The sequence below is a fragment of the Cervus elaphus genome, chromosome 5, assembly GCF_910594005.1.
Source record: "Cervus elaphus chromosome 5, mCerEla1.1, whole genome shotgun sequence".
Classification (NCBI taxonomy): domain Eukaryota; kingdom Metazoa; phylum Chordata; class Mammalia; order Artiodactyla; family Cervidae; genus Cervus; species Cervus elaphus.
The window spans coordinates 125,195,675-125,213,475 of NC_057819.1; the positions used below are offsets into that span (position 1 = coordinate 125,195,675).

A 17,801-nucleotide genomic window follows, 5' to 3' on the forward strand; every position below is an offset into this window, starting at 1 on the left:
CAGCTTTGCAGAAAAGAATTCCCACAAAGACAGAAAGTAGTGACTCAAAGGATTTATTATAAGGAAAAAGAGTACAGTACGTGTGGATAGAGACACGGGCAGACTCAGAGGGAAAGTCCCTGAGTTGCACCCTTGTGGCAATTTAAATCACTTAAATGGGGCGTTTCTTTCTGGTTTCCTTTGGCCGATCATTTTGATTTGTCTGCTTCACAGTCTACATCTGGTGTGTCTCAGAATCCTTCTATATGGGCGCACGCATCTTTTAGCCAAGATGGATTCTACCACAAAAACCTATGGGTAGCCTGGTCCCCTTTGACCCCCAACAAGCCTTTCTGCGCCTGTGTGGTTGGGAGGTCTCCTGACCTCCAGAATGAGAATGTCACGGTGGAGCCCAGCCTCCTCTCTTAATTGTCCTGCTATTCTCCTCTTGGTTTTTGGTCCGCAGGGAACGAATCAATTTACCCTGGGGGTGCCCATCTATTGGCTCAAAACCACGCATAAACAGAAGGCAGCCATTTTTAAAAACTCTTTCAGTATTTTCCTGTTTCATATCTCAAGTCAGCATCACATAGTGGAGTGGACAAGGATTGTTTGTGTCATTTTCTCAGTTTACAATTCCTGGGCTAGATGACAAGAATGAGGGCCTATGTGTAACAGCACCCACCACAGAGGGGGCTCAGAGACATGTACACAGAGACGGCCGGGGGTCACATTTTCCATGCCATCCACACCTCTAAGACCCTCTGCCTTTCCTGGAACACGGAACTGTTTTGGATAAAGTATTTCAGCTTCCACGTTTGTGGGCTAAGGGAGGAGAGCCCAGAAAACGCCCTCATCCAAACCTCTTTTCTTCTGGGCCGGCTCCTCACTCTCGCCGGCTGGTCAAAACGACGGCCAGTTTATATGAAATCCTGTGTTGTTCATAGTACCCACCCCCTCCTCCCCCCGCCCCCAGACTCTACTGGCCAAGCACACTTAAAATTCTAAGGCCTCTAATTGAAAAAGGTGTTCTCAGTAAGTTTCAGGAGTCCACCCAGCCACAGGGGGCAGGGAGAAGGGCGGCAGAGAACCATCCGATCCATACTCCAAAGCGGCACATCCTTTTCCTCAACCCCTGGCTAGAATCGCAGGGATCCCAGGGGTGGAAGGGAACCAGGCAGCGTACACCTCCCGTGCCAAGCTGGAGGGGAAGGGGTGATGGGTGGGTCGCCTGGTGCCCTGGAGAGGTGGACTGCGAGTCCCAAGTGCTGAGTCAGGGTCCACTGGGCGCTGTCTGCCCGCAGTGTCCTCCCTCCCCCAACCTCTGGCGATCTGGGAGACGGCGGGGGTGCGGCCCCGAGCGGTGGGAAGCCAGGTGCGCAGCTGGGGGCCGCGGCAGTGCCAGGCTGGGCACAACAAAAGCCGGACTTGGGGGAGGGCCGGGAGGCGCGGGAGGCACGCGTGGAGGGGGGGCGGCCGAGAGCTCCCGGAGCCGGCATTGGCCGCCCGCCACCGGGGGGCGGAGCCAAGCCGCCTCGGAGCGCAATAAAAGGCCGGCTCTGCCCGCACCCGCAGCGCACACATCCATAGAAGGCAGTGGAGCACCCGGGACCAGGTCCGCGGCGCGCGCACTCGCTCGCTCGCCGCCCCCCAGCCAGCTCTCGCCTCCGAGCCGCCGACCGCGCCCCGCGCCCCCTCGCTGCACCCCGCGACCTAGAGCCAAGAAAGTTTGTGCGGCGAGTGAGGGCCGGAGAGGAGAGCGCGCCCGCGGAGTGCCGTCCAGACCAGCGCGGCCCCGGCCGGCGAGAGGGGAGCGCCCCGAGCCCAGGCGGCGGCGGCTAGCCCGAGCCCGCGCCCCCCGCCCCTCCGCCCGCCATGGGCGCCGCGGCCCGCAGCCTGCCGCTCGCGTTCTGCCTCCTGCTTCTGGGGACGCTGCTCCCCCGGGCCGACGCCTGCAGCTGCTCCCCGGTGCACCCGCAACAGGCGTTTTGCAATGCAGATATAGGTAAGGACGGCGACCCCGCCCCGGCCGGGCGCCCACCGCCCCCGCGGGTCGCGCGGGACCTCGAGGTTTCGCCAGCGCCCCGCCCGCCAGCATCCTGCAGAGGGACCCAGCGCCCGCCTCTCGGGGGCCTTGGTGCCTTCTAGAATCCTGCAAGTTGAGACCAAAATCGTACTTTCTTTTTCCCCATTCCTTCTCTCCCTTTCTTTTCCTCTCTGCCGAGATGCTTCTCAACCTCAAAATTCCACCGAAATTCCGCTGCATTTCCAGTCCCAGAAAGGGAGCCAGGGAACGGATTGGGTTTTGGCAGGCGGAGGGCCCGGGGATGCCAGCGAGGGGGGGCGGGGAGAATGGGGGACACAGCGCGGGGGTAGAGGCCCTCTTGACCTCGGTGGGTTGAAGGACGGGGGACCCCAGGAAGAAACTTTCACAGGTGAGATGGGACTTGGCTCCTCTGGGCTTGGAGCTGGGTGGGGAAGAGCTACTCCGCCTGGGCCTCTGCCAACAACCCCATGTGGGGTTCACCAGATCCGGCTGGGGCTGGATGGAAGCGTCCCTCCCTTGGGCAGGTTCCCCAAGGGCTCAGTGGGACAGCCTGAATGATGGGCCCAGCCCCAGGGCCGGCTCCTCCCCGGCTCTGCCCAGGAGGCACAGCTCTGCAGGGACAGGCAGAATGGTCCTTGAGTGGGGACCGCTTTTTCTGGACATCCACACAAGCTTTGGTGACTGGAGATGGCAGGTAGGGTTGTCTGGCTGCCTAGAGTCCGCATATCCTTTCCCCTCCAGATTTCTTGTCCCCCAAATACGGGAGCTGGCAAGGAAAAGAGAGCCCAGTTATTCTGAGCCCCAGAGGGGCAGGAGACAGAGTGGGGGGAGAGAACAGCAGAAATGGGGAGAACCAGCTGACCTTGGAGGTTTCCATCTAGTTCTGTCACCCGTGGGCCTCCACTGCCCTGGTTTTCCTGGGACAGATTTCACCAAAACAACAGATGTACAGCAGGTGGGTCTCCGCAGCTCCCTCTCACTTCCGCACAGGTTTATTTTCTGCTTCTAAGTCTCAGCCAGCCCCGCAGCCTGTTGCCAGGGGTGGGGAGGCTGGGCCGCCCTCACCTGTGCAGGCTCAAAGCTGGGGTCTCTGGGTTTCTCCCGTTGTCAGCCATACCGCTCTGATCTCCCCATGACTCCTGGCCACACCCCAGTTGGCCCTTGGAGCTGCCACCACCGCCTGCTCCAGGAAGTCTTCAGGTGATCCTACCTGTGCGAGTCACATAGCTCAGGCCAACCTGCGCTTGGGGCCTGGTGTGTGCTCGCAGAGTGGTTCCCCACAGCACCCTGACTGTGAGAAGCTCTCCAATTTGGCTTCACTGCTCAGGAAGATTGGAGTGGGGAGGAGAAGCTTGTCCCAGTGCGGGAGCCAGGATCAGCCTTCCAAGGGGTGTCCCCTGGGAGTCCAGACCTGTCCAGGCCCCTTGCAGAGAGAGAAGCTGTGTTTCTGGGGCAGAATCAGGCCCAGGCCCAGAAGGAATCCACGGATTAGAAGATTCTAGGAGCAGGAAGGGGTTGGGCTTGGGACCACCTCACACTCCTCAGCTGCACAGAGAGGATGTCCAGCCAGCCCCTCCCATCCTTGCCCAGTGTCAGCTGAGGCAGCGCTGGGGCTGTTTTCTGCTTTGGGTTTGGATCAAGGGCAACAAAGGTCAGGGTCCAGGAGTGTCCATATGCCTCAAGGCTCCTTCTTGCTTTGCAGGTTGCCCTCTCTTCCACCTGCATCTCCTGGCATTTGTGTCTAAATCATTGCATCAAAGTCATCGTAGAGCCAAAACATTTCAGCCCAGCCCAGCCCAGAGGTTCCACAGGGCCTGCTGATGCCAGGGTCCTGCTGCAGAACCCAGTGTTTTTGGTCCCCATGGTTACTGTAACAAGTGACCACAAACTGGAGGGGCTTAAGACAGCAGAAATTGATCTCTCACAGCTTAGGGGCCTCAAGTCCAAAAATGAAGGTGTTGGTCGTGCAGGTTCCTTCTGAAAGCCTGGAGGGAAAATCTGTGCCAGGCCCCCTCTCCTGGTAGCTCCAAGCAATCTTTGGCGTCCCTTGGTTTGTAGACACATCCCTCCCATCTCTGCTCTGTCTTTAGGTGGCCGCCTTCTCTGTGTGTGTGTGTGTCCTCTCCTCTTACTAGGATACCAGTCATTGGATTCATGGCCCACACTAGTCCACTGACCTCATCTTCGTTTGATCACATCTGTGAAGACTCTTATTTCCAAATAAGGTCACATTCACAGCTTCTGGGTGGACGCGAATTTGGGGGGAATGCTGCCCAGTCTTGTTGTGCTGGCAGCCCTTCTGTGTTCAGTCAATTAGGGACATGTCACAGAGACAGCCCAGGGTGTCGGACCTGGGTGGCCATGGAGGAAACCTTAAAAGCAATAGCCTTTCCACCTCCACTTTACGTGGTACAAGTGCATGACTTCCTTGATGGTGATTCTTTGCTCTGACTGAAAGCAGAATTGCTTGGGGTCTGGAGCTCTTTGCAGACACAAAATCTGGCTCAGACCTTGGCTTTTGTAGTTGTCAAGCTCTATAGGTGACTGCCACCAGGGAAGTGGGCCAAGGATCCAGAAAGGGTGATGGCCTGTGGCACACTGGGGTTCCCTAAAGACTGATCTTTAATGCAGCGTGCCAGCTCCTTTCATTGTTGGCTGGACACGGGCTTAATAAATGGCTTGGGGTCGGCAAGAGGCAGTTGGCTTAAGAAACAGTTATGTTTCCGTCTGCCTGTGTAGAGATTACTGGGGGAAGGGTGGGGGTGGCATCTCCTTAGCTCTTGTAGCCTGTGGGATTGGAACTGGGATTGGCAGAAAGTTTGTTATGAGGTTATGTGATTGAGGAGGAAGGGGTGGGAAGGGGTTACCGGGGCTCCTCCTGGAAGGCCCTGCTCCCTGACCTTTTCCAGGAAAGTGGGAATGAGCCGGAAGCCTTTTGGGTCTCAGAGCCCTGTTCCAAAGTGCCGCTGGCCTGGCCCCGTCTCATCTAATGGATGAGTCCTTCACCATCTCCTGCAGGGCATGGCCCCAGGAATCTGGCTGGAAACCAGCATTGGGCTTGCTCTTCGGGCAGTGCCACAGTGGAGGAGCTTGGAGTTCCTTAAGCCAGCTGAGTGACTGGGCAGACCTGGGCTGCTCCGGCTGATTTCTGGAGTCACCGGTAAATCCAGGAGCTCCCTGGACCCAGAGGGTAAAATCTCCACCAGTGCCCACCCACCCTGGCCTGGGTGGCGGTGCCCAGGGCCACTGTCTTCCAAAAAAGTGCCTCCAGTCCATCTTTCTCAGAACACTCCCATCTCCAGTCTCTGCTTTCTGCAGACCCTCCAATGGTCTCTAGCACCAAGTGGGGCAGAGCCTGCAGCCAAGGCCACATGCTGGCTGCCAGGGCAAGTGGGCTGGCCTGGGGTACATGCTGATGGGGTCCAGGTAGTGGGCTCTCAGGGAAATACACAGCAGGCACTCAGAAAGGGCAGTGCCCTCTCCAGACACGTGCTTGGGGAAAGCAAAGCAAAGCTTCCTGTGAGCAGAGTGAGGCCTTGGGTGCAATGGGGGTGTGGGTGGGTGCTCTTTAAAGACACTGTTGGCAATTCAGTTTGCAAAGTATACAGTCAGCTGTGTTTTGTAATCCCAATTTGCCTATCGGGCTTGCTCATGTTTCAATAAGCAGTTACGGAGTGACCCGCTCCACCCCAGGGGACAGCAGGGAGATGCAAGGCATTTTCCCTGCCCTCGGGAAGGAATACCAGGACTCCAGCTCCAGGCAGGGTGGAAGCGGGTGTAAGACTGTATGGGTCAAGGGGGACTGAAGCCCTGTAGAACCCCTCACCCCAACCGACTGCCAGGGGATGGTTTAAAGTAAACCAGGCTACATGTGCTTTGGGCAAATAATGAACAAAGTAACTGGGTCACAAGATGAAAAGCATTTGGGGTTCTGAAGAGAGATTCCAGGTTCTGATGGGAGGAGGAGGGTACCATGGCGGGGGTGGGGCACTTGAGTTCCTGGTCCTGTTCCGTGTCCCTGGAAGAATGTATTCTCCAGTGTGGGTGACTAGAACCTGGGTTGGGAGGTGAGAAGAGATGTGTGCAGGGCTTAGAGGCTGTGCTGTGGGTGTGGCACGTGGCTGGGAGGGCACTCTCCCACCCTACATATTCTTCCCTCTCTGATCTGAGGGTGTGGTGCCATCTTGCAGCCTGGGGACTGCCATGTCCTCTGGAATCTGGTCTTGGATGCCAGTCCTTGAGCTGCAGGTGGGTTGGGATCCTGCTATTCCTCTTGGCCATCTCTACTGGGTTGCATCCCACATGTGCGGGTGTAGATGACTCCCAGGCTTGGGTGGGGTCATGCAGCCACCCTCATCGCGATGCAGAGCCACTGATCCAGTGCCCAAGGGGCTGTGGGAGCAGATGAAGCCCTTGGCTCCCAAAACATCTAAGAGATACACTTGGAGGACCCCAGGCAGTCTAGAGGATGGGCAAAAGAAAAAGGCAGGAAAAAGAAAAAGTGTGTATATTAACTGAACCACTTTACTATACACCTGAAACCATCATAGCATTGTTAATCAACTATACACCGATGTAAAATAAAAAGTTTAAAAAATAAGTACTAAGGATGTAATGTACAATGTGATGCCTATAGTTAAGACAGCTGGGTGATAGATAAGAAAGTTGTTATGAGGGCAAATCCTAAGAGTTCTCATCACAAGGAAAAAAAAATTGGTTTTCTTTCATTGTGTATTTATATGAGATGATAGGTGTTAATGGAATATTTTGTGGTAATCATTTCATGATATATGTAAATCAAATGATTATGCTGTACACCTTAAATTTATACAGTGCTATATGTCAATTATATCTCAATAAAGCAAAAAAAAAAAATACATGAAAGGAGATAAAGAGAAGGCAGACCGGGGGTCGGACTGTAAATGCCACTGATTCTTCTCCCCTGTCCTGGACATGCCTTCCACCCTGCGTATACACACACACACAGAGCCGAGAGCAAGTGGTCTTGTGGCTAGGACGGGCTTTCTGAAAAGAGAATGGCAGACTTAGGAAGTCAGGGTTGGAAGCATAAAGAACCCTAAATTGGAGGATGGAGCTAGGGGAACATGGGCGAGGCGTGGGTTAAGTGCCATTTCATGGTGCCAAAGTAGACAGACAGGCTACTTGGGAAACGTGAGAGTCTGGGTACATAGCAGACTCGGGCAGGAGGGCCCAAGAGGGCGAATGGGGCTAGACATCTGGTTTATCATATGGAGTTCGCATTCCACTTCGAAGGACCCGAGGAGAGGCATTGAGGGTGTGTACCTGTGGGCGACAGTGGGCATCGCCCAGGGAGTTTGCCAAAAGGCAGATGTCAGAATTAGCGTCCCATATTGGGGCTTTCCAGGTGGCTCAGTGGTAAAGAATCCGCCTGCCAATGCTGGAGACAAGGGTTCCATCCCTGGGTCAGGTAGATCCCTTAGAGAAGGAAATGGCAACTCCCTACAGTATTCTTGCCTGAAAAGTTCCATAGACAGAGGAATCCAACAGGCTACAGTCCATTGGGTCATAAAGAATCAGACATGATTGAGTGCACACACAGACACACATGGGACCCTCAGGACCCAGGGCTTGGGCATTGGTTTCTCACAGGTGATTCTGATGCCCACCGAAGTTTGCACAGAGCAGTCGCCTCCAAGGTGGGTAACCAAGGCAACTTGGATTTGAGAAGAGAACCTTAGAGATACTTAGAATACAGACTGACAGCAGCGCTTGTGCCTAGTTTTACAGTGAGCGGGTAGATTTTGAGCGTGATGGGCTAGATTTCTGTTTGGTTGCTACAGGGTCCGTAGACCATGAGGCCACAGGGTGTTAGGGTACGTGAGATGCCCTGGAATGCTGGGAGGAAAGGCAGTCAGGGGAAGTGAGGCTGCCTGACTTGCAGCCTGAGGGACTTGCAGCCTGAGGGATGGTCAGGGGCACCAACATTTCAGAAAGGGCAGGAATGAAGCTGGCTTCCCCCAGCCCAGGGCCCATAGTCCCGGGACCCCAAGGCCTGGTCTGGCTGGAATCCTGGAGCCTTCGATGCCGCCATCACTGCATGGATGTGCAGCTCCTGTGGAAAAGTGATAGAGACCCAGGGGAATCCCATTTTGTAGCTGATAAAATTGGGGTCAGCTGTGTGCAGTTAGCCTCCTGGGTTAAGCTTCTGGAGACCCCAGCAGGGTGGACTGGGTGAGGGTTTGCTGTAAAAAATCAACTTGAAGGGCTTCCCTGGTGGTCCAGTGGTTAAGACTCCTAGTTTCCATTGTAGGAGGCATGGGTTTGATCCCTGGTTGGGGAACTAAGATCCCACATGGCCTGCAGATCAGCCATAACAAATTTTAAAATATAATTTAAAAATTTTAAAAAGTTTAAAATCAAATTGAGATATTACCTCTATAAAGAAGGGTCCTAACCCGAGGGGCGGGGAGCTTCCCAGGTGATGCAATGGTTAAGAATCCGCCTGCAATGCAGGAAGCACAGGAGATTTGGATTCGATCCCTAGGTCGGGAAGATTCCCTGGAGGAGGAAATGGCAACCTGCTCCAGTATTCTTGTCTGGAAAATCCCATGGACAGAGGAGCTTGGCAGGCTACAGTCCATGGGGTCACAGAGTCGGACACGACTGATCCTTTTCATCCTTTCAACCTGGGGGGTGTGGACGTGTGTCCAGAGATGGGCCTGAAGGACACCCTCGAGTCCTGAAACAGTAAGCGCAGCTGAGTGTATGTGTGCCCGTGTTTGTGGTTTCCAGTGGACAGGGACTGTGGTTTCCACCAGATTCTCAAAGGAGTATGTGATCTCTAAAAGGTTAGCCACTGCCTTAGAAGGCTTTCTTATGGCCTGTGGGGGGAGTAGGGGCTCTGGAACCAAAGGGTGGGAAGCCTTGAGCCCCAGCAGTGGGGACCAGGGTGAGGGTCTTTGCTGTCCCCCTGAGAGCTGTTAGACAAGGCAGGGGAGGAAGAACGAAGCTGCAGGCAGGAGAGCCACGTTAAGGGGCAGAGCAGGTACCTGATGGAGGAGGAACTCAGGAAGGAGGGAGGGTGCCAGGCTGGAGAGGCGGGGCAGGGTGGGGGGTGCTGCCTCTGGGGTCTGACCTCAGGGCTGGGGCCAGGCATCCCCTCACATAGTCAGGTGGTCAGCAGGGGTGTGTTCTCTGTTGAGTTCTGGGAAAGAGAGACAGAGGGGTCTCCAGCTGTAGCTCCAGCAGATCATGGGAATGAGTGAGGGGCCTTGGAGGGAAGAGGCAGAGAAAGGGGTGGGGGCACGTAGGTTCGGAGCATCATGGTCAGGATGGCCGCTCTGCAGCCCAGGCCTCAGTCCAGGGGTGAGACTTGGGCAGGTGCCCTCTGCCTCGGTTTCTCCATTTCCAAAGAAGTGATGATCACTTCCTACTTCCTAGGGCAGAGGTGCAGTGCCTGGGACGGTGCCCATGGAGGCTCTCGGGGTTGGGGGGGTATTGACTTTTTCTGTGCGCGATGCTGTGCTGGGCGTGTAATTCTCACCCCACCCCGAGGGCTGGCCGTGGCACTCACACAGGTCGAGGGGAGTGCAGAGACGCACAAGCTGGGCTCTGGTGCCTTCTGGAGGGCGAGAGCCAGGAAACTGGGAGGGAAACTGCGCTAGGTCTGTTATGGAAAAGAGACTATGATAGTAACAGCAGCTGTCAGCATCAGGGCTAAGGTCTTGGAACCTTGTTTCACACAGTTTTCCTGCTAATTCACCTAATTTATAATTATCCCTATTTTACAGATGATCAGATTGAGGCACCGGCTGATTCATTTGCTTGGGTCATATGACTATCAAATAGCAGAGTAAGAAGACAGGGTTTTAAAAATGAGAGGAGGCGTACAGAGGAAGCTGAAGGCGGCCATTTCGGTGCACCTTGGCTTGGAGTGGGTGGTCTCTGCGGAGCATGAAGGATGGAGGACCATGAAGGAGAACTCTTCAGAGCTGACCTTGTTCGGGAGATTCCCCCATCAATTGGAGATGAGCTAAATTAAATTAAGCTCTATCCTGACAGCAGAATATTAAGCAGTCATTTTAAACAGTATTATAGATTCATGTTTATGACCTAGAAAAATGTTCAGAGTGCATTAAATTTAAAAGCCCAGTTACATCTGTATGCTTTCACATTTCAAACCCTGTCTAATATAATTTTTAAATGCACAGTGCATAACTGTACACTGTTAACAAAGTTATCAAGCAAATATTCAGGTTAAGAAAAACAAGACCCTGCCACCCTAAAAACTCTCTTAATTCCTCCTGGTCCCTAAGGAAAGGGGGACCTCCTTTTCCTTAGATAACCACTGTCCTGGGTTTTATGGTGAAAATTCCCTGGCTATTTTAATGTAGTTTACTGATTCTGTGTTTATCTCTAGTCTACTGTTGTTTTTTTTTTTCTTTAATTAGGCTTATACATACACATGTAGAGAAAAGTCTAAGAAGGATGTCTGTCAAAATTCTAGGCAGTGGGTGAGATCAAGGGTGGTTTTTATTTTTTTTTGCTTATCTGTATTCACTGAATTTTCTGTGATTAACGTGTGTTAGTTGTACAATTATTTTAAAGTGAAAAGGCAACAAGGAGACATGGGTAGGGGTATCCTCAGGATGGGAGAGGCGGAAGAGAAGGCTACAAGCAAGGCCATGAGAGCCCTGAGCCTAGAGGGTGGGGCTCACGTCCAGGGCTGCCTCCCTTTGCCTTGCTTCTCTGAGAAGCAGATTCGGGAAGGGTTTATTGCTTCTTGAAAAGAACTGTTACCATTTTTCTGCCTCAGAGACATATGCTTTTTATCTGCTCTGTTGAGGTATGATTCTACTGTTCACCCATTTAAAGCGGGCAGTTCAGGGAGGGACTTCCCTGGCATTCCAGTGGTTAAGACTCTGCGTTTGCACCATAGGGCGGCACAGGGGTTCGACCCCTGGTCGGGGGAACTGAGATCCTGGCATGCCACGCAACATGGCCAAAATAAATACATTTCAGTTCTCCTTTATAAGTTAATTAATTAAATTATAAATTAAATAAAGTGCAATTCAGTGGGTTTTTAGTGCAGTCAGAGCTGTGCAGCCGTCACCACTATCTGATTTTGTATCATCCCAGGGGCCCCAGTGCTGGGTTCAGGCTGATATTTCCGATGAGACTCAGGTAATATGTTTCCACTTCATGCTGCAGCAGCAAGGCCATGCCCTGCAACAGGACACATGGGATGTAGCCTTTCAGGCCTTGGCAAACAGTACCCCCACAACACCCCCCCACCCACCTCTGATCTCCTATTAGGGTAAATACGGTTTTACTGGAATGCACCCACACCCATTCCTAACACAAAGTCTGCAGCTGCTTAGGGGCTGTAAAAATGGCAACCTTGAGTGGTTGCAACAGAGCTACGTGAATTACCAGCTGGCCCTTTATGAAAACTTTCCCTCACCCCTGGGTGTGAGCTTCCTGGGGCCGACTCACCTCTCACCTGGTGGCCTGCTCCTTGCTTTCCAGAAAGATTGATGCCTTGGGGTATCATTCTCTGAACTGACCTTGAAGATGCAGTGAATCTTGAACCTGTGAGCCCGAGAGAGGGAGAGATGAGTTTCAAGGCTGTAACCCTTCTGCTGTGAGACGTTCTAGGGTGGAGAGTTCCCGGGGACAGAGCCTGGTTTGGGATGAGTCTTCACTTGGCCCTTTCTCATCTGTGGTCTGGGGGTCTTGGGCTTTCTGGAGACCCTGTAGGGTCAGCTCATCTTCACCGACTCGGCTCAGCTCTCAGGCTCTGCACCAGGCTTTGCTTTGACTGACTCTGATGACAGTCAGGGACTCTAGTTAGGAGGCACTTCAACAGCTGATTCTTAACCAAGGACAGGATGGGGAAGTGGACTGACATTTAGAGAAAAAAAGATAAAGTAAAAGATATCAGAGGAAAAGCCTGGGTCTTTGGAACCTACTCGAGCTGGTTCTGAGTCCTGACTCTGTGCCTCTGTGAGCCTCGGTTTCTTCTGTAAAGGCAGGATTAAAGTCTCGGGGACTTCCCTGGTGGTCCAGTGGCTAAGACTGTGTGCTCCCAGTGCAGGGGGCCCGGGTTCAATCCCTGGTCAGGGAACTAGATCCCACACGCTGCAACTGAGTTCACATGTCGACACTAAGACCCAGCGCAGCCAAATAAATTTTAAAAATATTTTTTGAAAAAAGAAACTCCTCAGGGCTGGGCCACAGCAGATGGTGAGTGAATTTCTGATGAATGAGTAAAGTGTGTGAAAGCACGGGAGGGACTCAATAAATGTCAACCCCGCCCACTCCATCTAGATTTCTGAGATCCTGGATAATGCTTCTGTGAAACCTTGTGGGCCTCTGTCCCCAGAGCTCCTCAAGAAGAAGGTCATGTGCATAAAAAAAGAAATAAACCTCCTCTGACATTCCTGGCCCCCTCTGGTTTTTTTTTTGGCTCTTCCTTGTTGTTCAGTCGCTCAGTCATGTCTGACTCTTTGCGACCCTATGGACTGCAGCACTCCAGGCTTCCCTGTCCTCCACCATCTCCCAGAGCCTGCTCAAACTCATGTCCATTGAGTTGGTGATGCCATCCGACCATCTCATCCTCTGTCGTCCCCTTCTCCGCCTACCTTCGATCCTTCCCAGCATCAGGGCTTTTCCTAATGAGTCGGCTCTTCGCATCAGGTGGCCAAAGTATTGGAGCTTCAGCATCAGTCCTTCCAATGAATATTCAGGTTTGATTTGCTTTAGGATTGATTGTTGTTCTTACTACGTGGGAAACTCAGCCTGGTTTTTCTCTTCAGCTCAGCTCACTTCTGCAGCCCTTCCTTTGGTCCAGATCAAGAATTCAGGGCCCGTGGATGGGTTTTTAGCACAGGCACGTGATGTGAGGGTAGTTGAGAATTCACTGTGCAGAGTTGGTAGACACGCCCCAGGCCACTGTGACCTCACATGGGTCACGAGACATGTGAGGTAGTGAAGAACAAGGACTGGGAGGGAAGGATGCCAGGAATGCATTAGACATGGAGATGCATAGGAATGATCCTACAGGGCCCCATGTCTAGAGCGTTTGCGCACACACAATGAAGCGGGTGCCCCAGGCGCTGGAGTCCAGGAGGCTGTCAACAGCTCTCCAGGGACTTCCTTGGTGGCCGCTGGACCCCCAGGGAGCATGGAGTCTCCCAGTGCAGGGACCAGGGTTCAATCCCTTGTCAGTGAACTAGACCCACATATCACAACCAAGAGTTCAAATGCTGCAGCTGAGACCTGGCACAGCCAAATAAATAAATAAAAATAAATATTAGACAGTGTTCTGTGTAGCTGGGAGAATAGACTCATGGACTTCAGGTCCGTGTGGATTTTTCCACTCCCAGGGAAGCATCCCTTTTCGGAAGGACTGTTGACCCTGTGACAGGACAGCTTTGAGGGCAAACACAGTTCTCTCCTGGGGGCTTGTCTCTGCAGCCCCTCCAGCATTTACCCTTCAATCCTCAGGAGCCCCTGGGAGAAATGGCCCCGCCAGGCTCTGCCCAGACAGAAACCAGGTGTCTCAGGAAGAGAGGCCTTGGAGCAGAGAAGTGATGAGCACGGCTGGTCTCTGATTCTCTTGTTGTGACATCTTGGCCTCTCGGGCCCATTGGCTCCAGGAGGGGGCTTCCCTGGTGGCTCAGACGGTAAAGAATCTGCCTGCAGTGCAGGAGACTTGAGTTCAATCCCTGAGTTGGAAAGATCTGGAGAAGAAATGGGCTCCCCACTCCAGTATTGTTACCTGGAGAATCCCATGAACAGAGGAGCCTGGCGGGCTACAGTCCATAGGACCACAAAGAATCAGACGCGACTGAGCGACTAACACTGGGGAACAAAGGAACACGTTTAAGGAGGTGTTTATTTCTTGTGCGCCAGTTCTGGAAGGCAGGGTAAAATGACCGGCAAATAGTTGCCAATCAGAAGTCCCTTACGTAAAAACTACAACCTTTTGGTGCAAAAGGACTTCTGTCTCTTCCTGTTGACAAGGACTCATGAGGTAGGTGGTAGGTCAGGCAGGTGTCCTCCCCTGTCTGGATGGGGAACAGTCGATGACTCACCCAAGGTCTCGTGGTCAACGCGGTGCCAGGAATCTAATGAGCCAGAACCTGGCTCAAGTCTCTGGAAACAGGTTGGACGTCACAGCTACAGCCTTTCCATTGCTCTGTTCCACGTGGCCAAGAAGTGTGTTGTCCTTGGAAGGGCTGACTCTAGGTGGGTGTGTTTTGTCTTAACCTGAGCAGTTTAGAAGTTTGAAGGACATTTTGACACCGCCGGTCTACAACTTTAAAAATAAGTCTCCCCTTGAATGTAAATTGGTACAACCGCTATGAACAACACTGTCGAGGTTCCTTAAAAAGCTAAACGTGGAGTTGCCACATGAGCCAGCAATCTCATTCCTGGGCTTGTATCTGGAGAAGCCCTGGTTTGTAAAGATACATGCACCCCAGTGTTCAGAGCAGCACTAGTCACGATAGTCAGGACATGAAAGCGACCTAAATGCCCAATAGATGAATGGATAAAGATGTGGTTTGTTCATACAATGGGATACTACTCAGCCATAAAAAAGAATGAAATAATGCCATTTGCAGCAACACGGATGGACCTAGAGATTATCATACGAAGTGAAATAAGTCAAAAAGAGAAAGGCAAATATCATAGGATGTCATTTATATGTGAAGTCTCAAATATGATACAAATGAACTTACTTACAAAGCAGAAACAGACTCACAGACATAGAACGGAAACATGGATGCCAAAGGGGAAAGTGGGTGGAAAGATAGATTATATAAACCGCTATATATAAAGCAAAGTTCTATTGTACAGCACAGGGATATATTCAATATTCTGTAATAAATCATAATGGAAAAGAATATGAAAAAGAATGTGTAGTTTAATCACTTTTCTGTACACCAGAAACTAGCACAATATTGCAAGTCAACTATACTTCAAGAAAAAGAAAGAAAGGGAGAAAATAAGTCTCCCTTTTGATCAAACAACTCTAGAAATTTTTCTGCAGAAAATAATAAAGGACGTGTGCTAGCATCTCATCACAAGGATGCTCACCTCCATCATGCTTATCTCAGTGTTAGATATAGCAGCAGGGCAGTGGTCAGATACATCACAGCCACAGATGCTCTGCAGGACCAAAGGTTGCAGATTTTTTTTTTTTTTTTTTTTGGCCAAGCTGAGCAGCATGTGGGATCTTAGTTCCTGACCAGGGATAGAACCTGCACCCCCTGCAGTAAAAGCACAGAGTCTTAACTCTGGAGTCCCCAAGGACTCTTTATTGAATTCTAAAATGTTCAGGTAAAGGAGGAGGAATTAGACTTGCTTCTGCAAGTATGGTTTTCTAATTTTTCTGTGTTGAACTTGAATGACATGTGTTGCTTTTAAAGTCAGAGTTTACTGAAGGATGGGTCTGACTGTGGGCAACAGTAGGAATGGGGCCCAGACTTTAAAGCTGGTTTGGTCCACGTTCAGCGATGGGCCCCATGAAGAATGGCCCAGTGAGCAGAGCAGGTTCATCCAGAGGATGGGAACCGTGTTCTTGGAATCACTAAGGTGGTGTCGGGAGAGCCTGGGCTTGGGAGAAATGCCTTCAGTGCAGGAACATCTGGAAGAGGATGGCAGTGGTGGCTGTGCTGGGACATTCTGGAATGCCATCAAAGGCCTCACAGGCTGTAGGTTTGAGTCATGTTATCTGCCCTCCCCCCGACCCCACTCCAAACTTGTCCCATGCTGAAGGTGAGTGTCCATGACCTTGCTGAGAAGAGGCTAAGACTCTGGGGGCTGAGTATGCTCTGGGGGAGGAGAAAGAGACACAAGGTTTTGTATCTAGGGGGCCTGGAAGAGGGGCCCAAAGAGTGGGTGGGGTGGTCTGTAGTTGAGGGGTTCAGGGGCAGAATTCCTCCCACCACATGCCAGGTCAGGGACCAGATGACCTCTCCAGAACCCTTCCAGCCCCACACAAAAGAGTTTCATCCTTGGATCCGCTCTGCTCCCAAGATTCCAAGTTCCTGCTGTTGACTTTCTCAAGAAATGAAACCCTGAGATCGGTTGCTTTGACATCTCAGTACCAATATCACATCCCCCAAACTAAAGTTCTCAATTGTCAAATTTGTGGAGAGTGTGCTCTTAATCCTAGCCATGAGGTCAGGCATGTATGATTTCTTAATTTGGGTGTGCAGTGGGGGCCCCAGGCCAGCATGCCCTCCCCCCACCTCCAGTCAGCTCCGCTCAGCAGTGGATCCTGGAGAGGCAAACGTCCCCAGCCCGAGTGGGACCAGCGCCCTGCCCGTGGGGGGAGGGGTGGCCAGCGTTGTCAGGGAGCCCTGACCTTGAGGTGCCACAGCTCAGAAGAGAGACGCCCTGATGAGGACCACTGTGACCATGCTGTCAAGCTGGAACAGGAAGGGTTTTCTCCCTGCCAGGCCGTCTTTAAACATCAAAAGCATGCTCTCAACAGGCATCTTCATGGTGCCCCTCTGCCATCCCTCTGCTCATTACCGAGGGCTTCCCAGCTGGCGCTATTGGCAAAGAACCCGCCTGCCAGTGCATTTAGACTTGACAGACATGGGTTCAATCCCCGGTTTGGCACGATCCCCTGGAGAAGGAAGTGGTAACCCACTCCAGTAGTCTTGCCTGGAGAATCCCGTGGACAGAGGAGCCTGGCGGGCTACAGTCCATATAGGATTGCAGAACAAGTCAGACATGTCTGAAGTGACTTAGCATGCACGCATGCTGCTCATCGCCCCAGCCGTTGAAGCCAAATCTTTTGTGATCAGTGGACCCATAACCGGTGTGTGGACAGGTGCTTGCGCTCTGGCTGGCTCGTCACTGTCCCTGACTTCACCCCTGCTCTGATGTCACAGCACGGCAGCTCTGTCGTTTCCATGGCAGCGGCTGCCAGAGTTCACCAGCTAGGGCGGGTGCTGGGCTGCTGGCGAAGGTGGGGAGCTGCGATTCCAGCCAACTTTGGTCAGTGGGCCCCGGAAACCCTATGCAGACCACCCCGGGCCGAGGTTCTTGGGTCCGCCACCTTATCCATTGTGGGGGTGGGGTTCTTTCTGTGCCCAGTGGTTGGTGAGGCTCTGAAGGGGGCCCTAGGAAGTGGGCCAATAAGGATATCCAGGCCACATGTCCAGAGGCTAACTGAAAGTCCTTGGCGCCACGGGGCTCTGCACCAATTCAGTTCGACTGGGGAAGATGGACAGTGGAAGCTAGTGGGACAGGGTTGGGAGTGAATATGGTTGGTTGTTGGGGGTGGGGATAGATCATTATACAAAAAGAACAGTTGTTGGCATTGGGGACGCCTGACCTAGGTGGGGTAGCCCGTCGTAAGGTTGGAGGGAAAGCGATTGACATCGTCAAGAGACATTTAGCTGGATCTGCCATAAGCAGCCCCCCATGCAGCTAGCCTGGGGTCTCCCGTAATTTTGGAAGACTCTATGCCCATGTCTGTCTGAATGAAACTGGTTGGGAAGGTAACAGACACAATGACATAGGCTTGTTCTCCTAAGAAGTTGTCTGCCTGGCCATCTCGGCTTTCTAGAACTGCCCTGGTCCTGAATGTGCATCAGGGAGATGGTTAAACATACAGGTTTACAAACACCACGCCAGGGTAAACCTGTGGTGGGGCCGGGCCAGGACTCATAGTGATGATCTCTGTCCACAATCACCTCCTTGCCAGGTGATTCTGATACAGCTGGTCTAACACCCAGCCGGTTTTAGGAACCACCACTTAACTGAGGGA

At 52.5% G+C, this 17,801-nt stretch overlaps 1 protein-coding gene across 1 annotated transcript in view; it reads left to right on the forward strand.

Moving 5' to 3' along the window:
* Nucleotides 1-1,540: 1,540 nt before the first annotated feature.
* The window catches only part of TIMP2 (TIMP metallopeptidase inhibitor 2), a 52,969-nt gene continuing 36,708 nt past the window's right edge, over nt 1,541-17,801 (forward strand). The window contains exon 1 of the mRNA XM_043905338.1: nt 1,541-1,984. Within this exon, the coding sequence (XP_043761273.1) occupies nt 1,855-1,984 (130 nt within the window). The 5' untranslated portion in view covers nt 1,541-1,854. The remainder of the gene's footprint in view (nt 1,985-17,801) is intronic.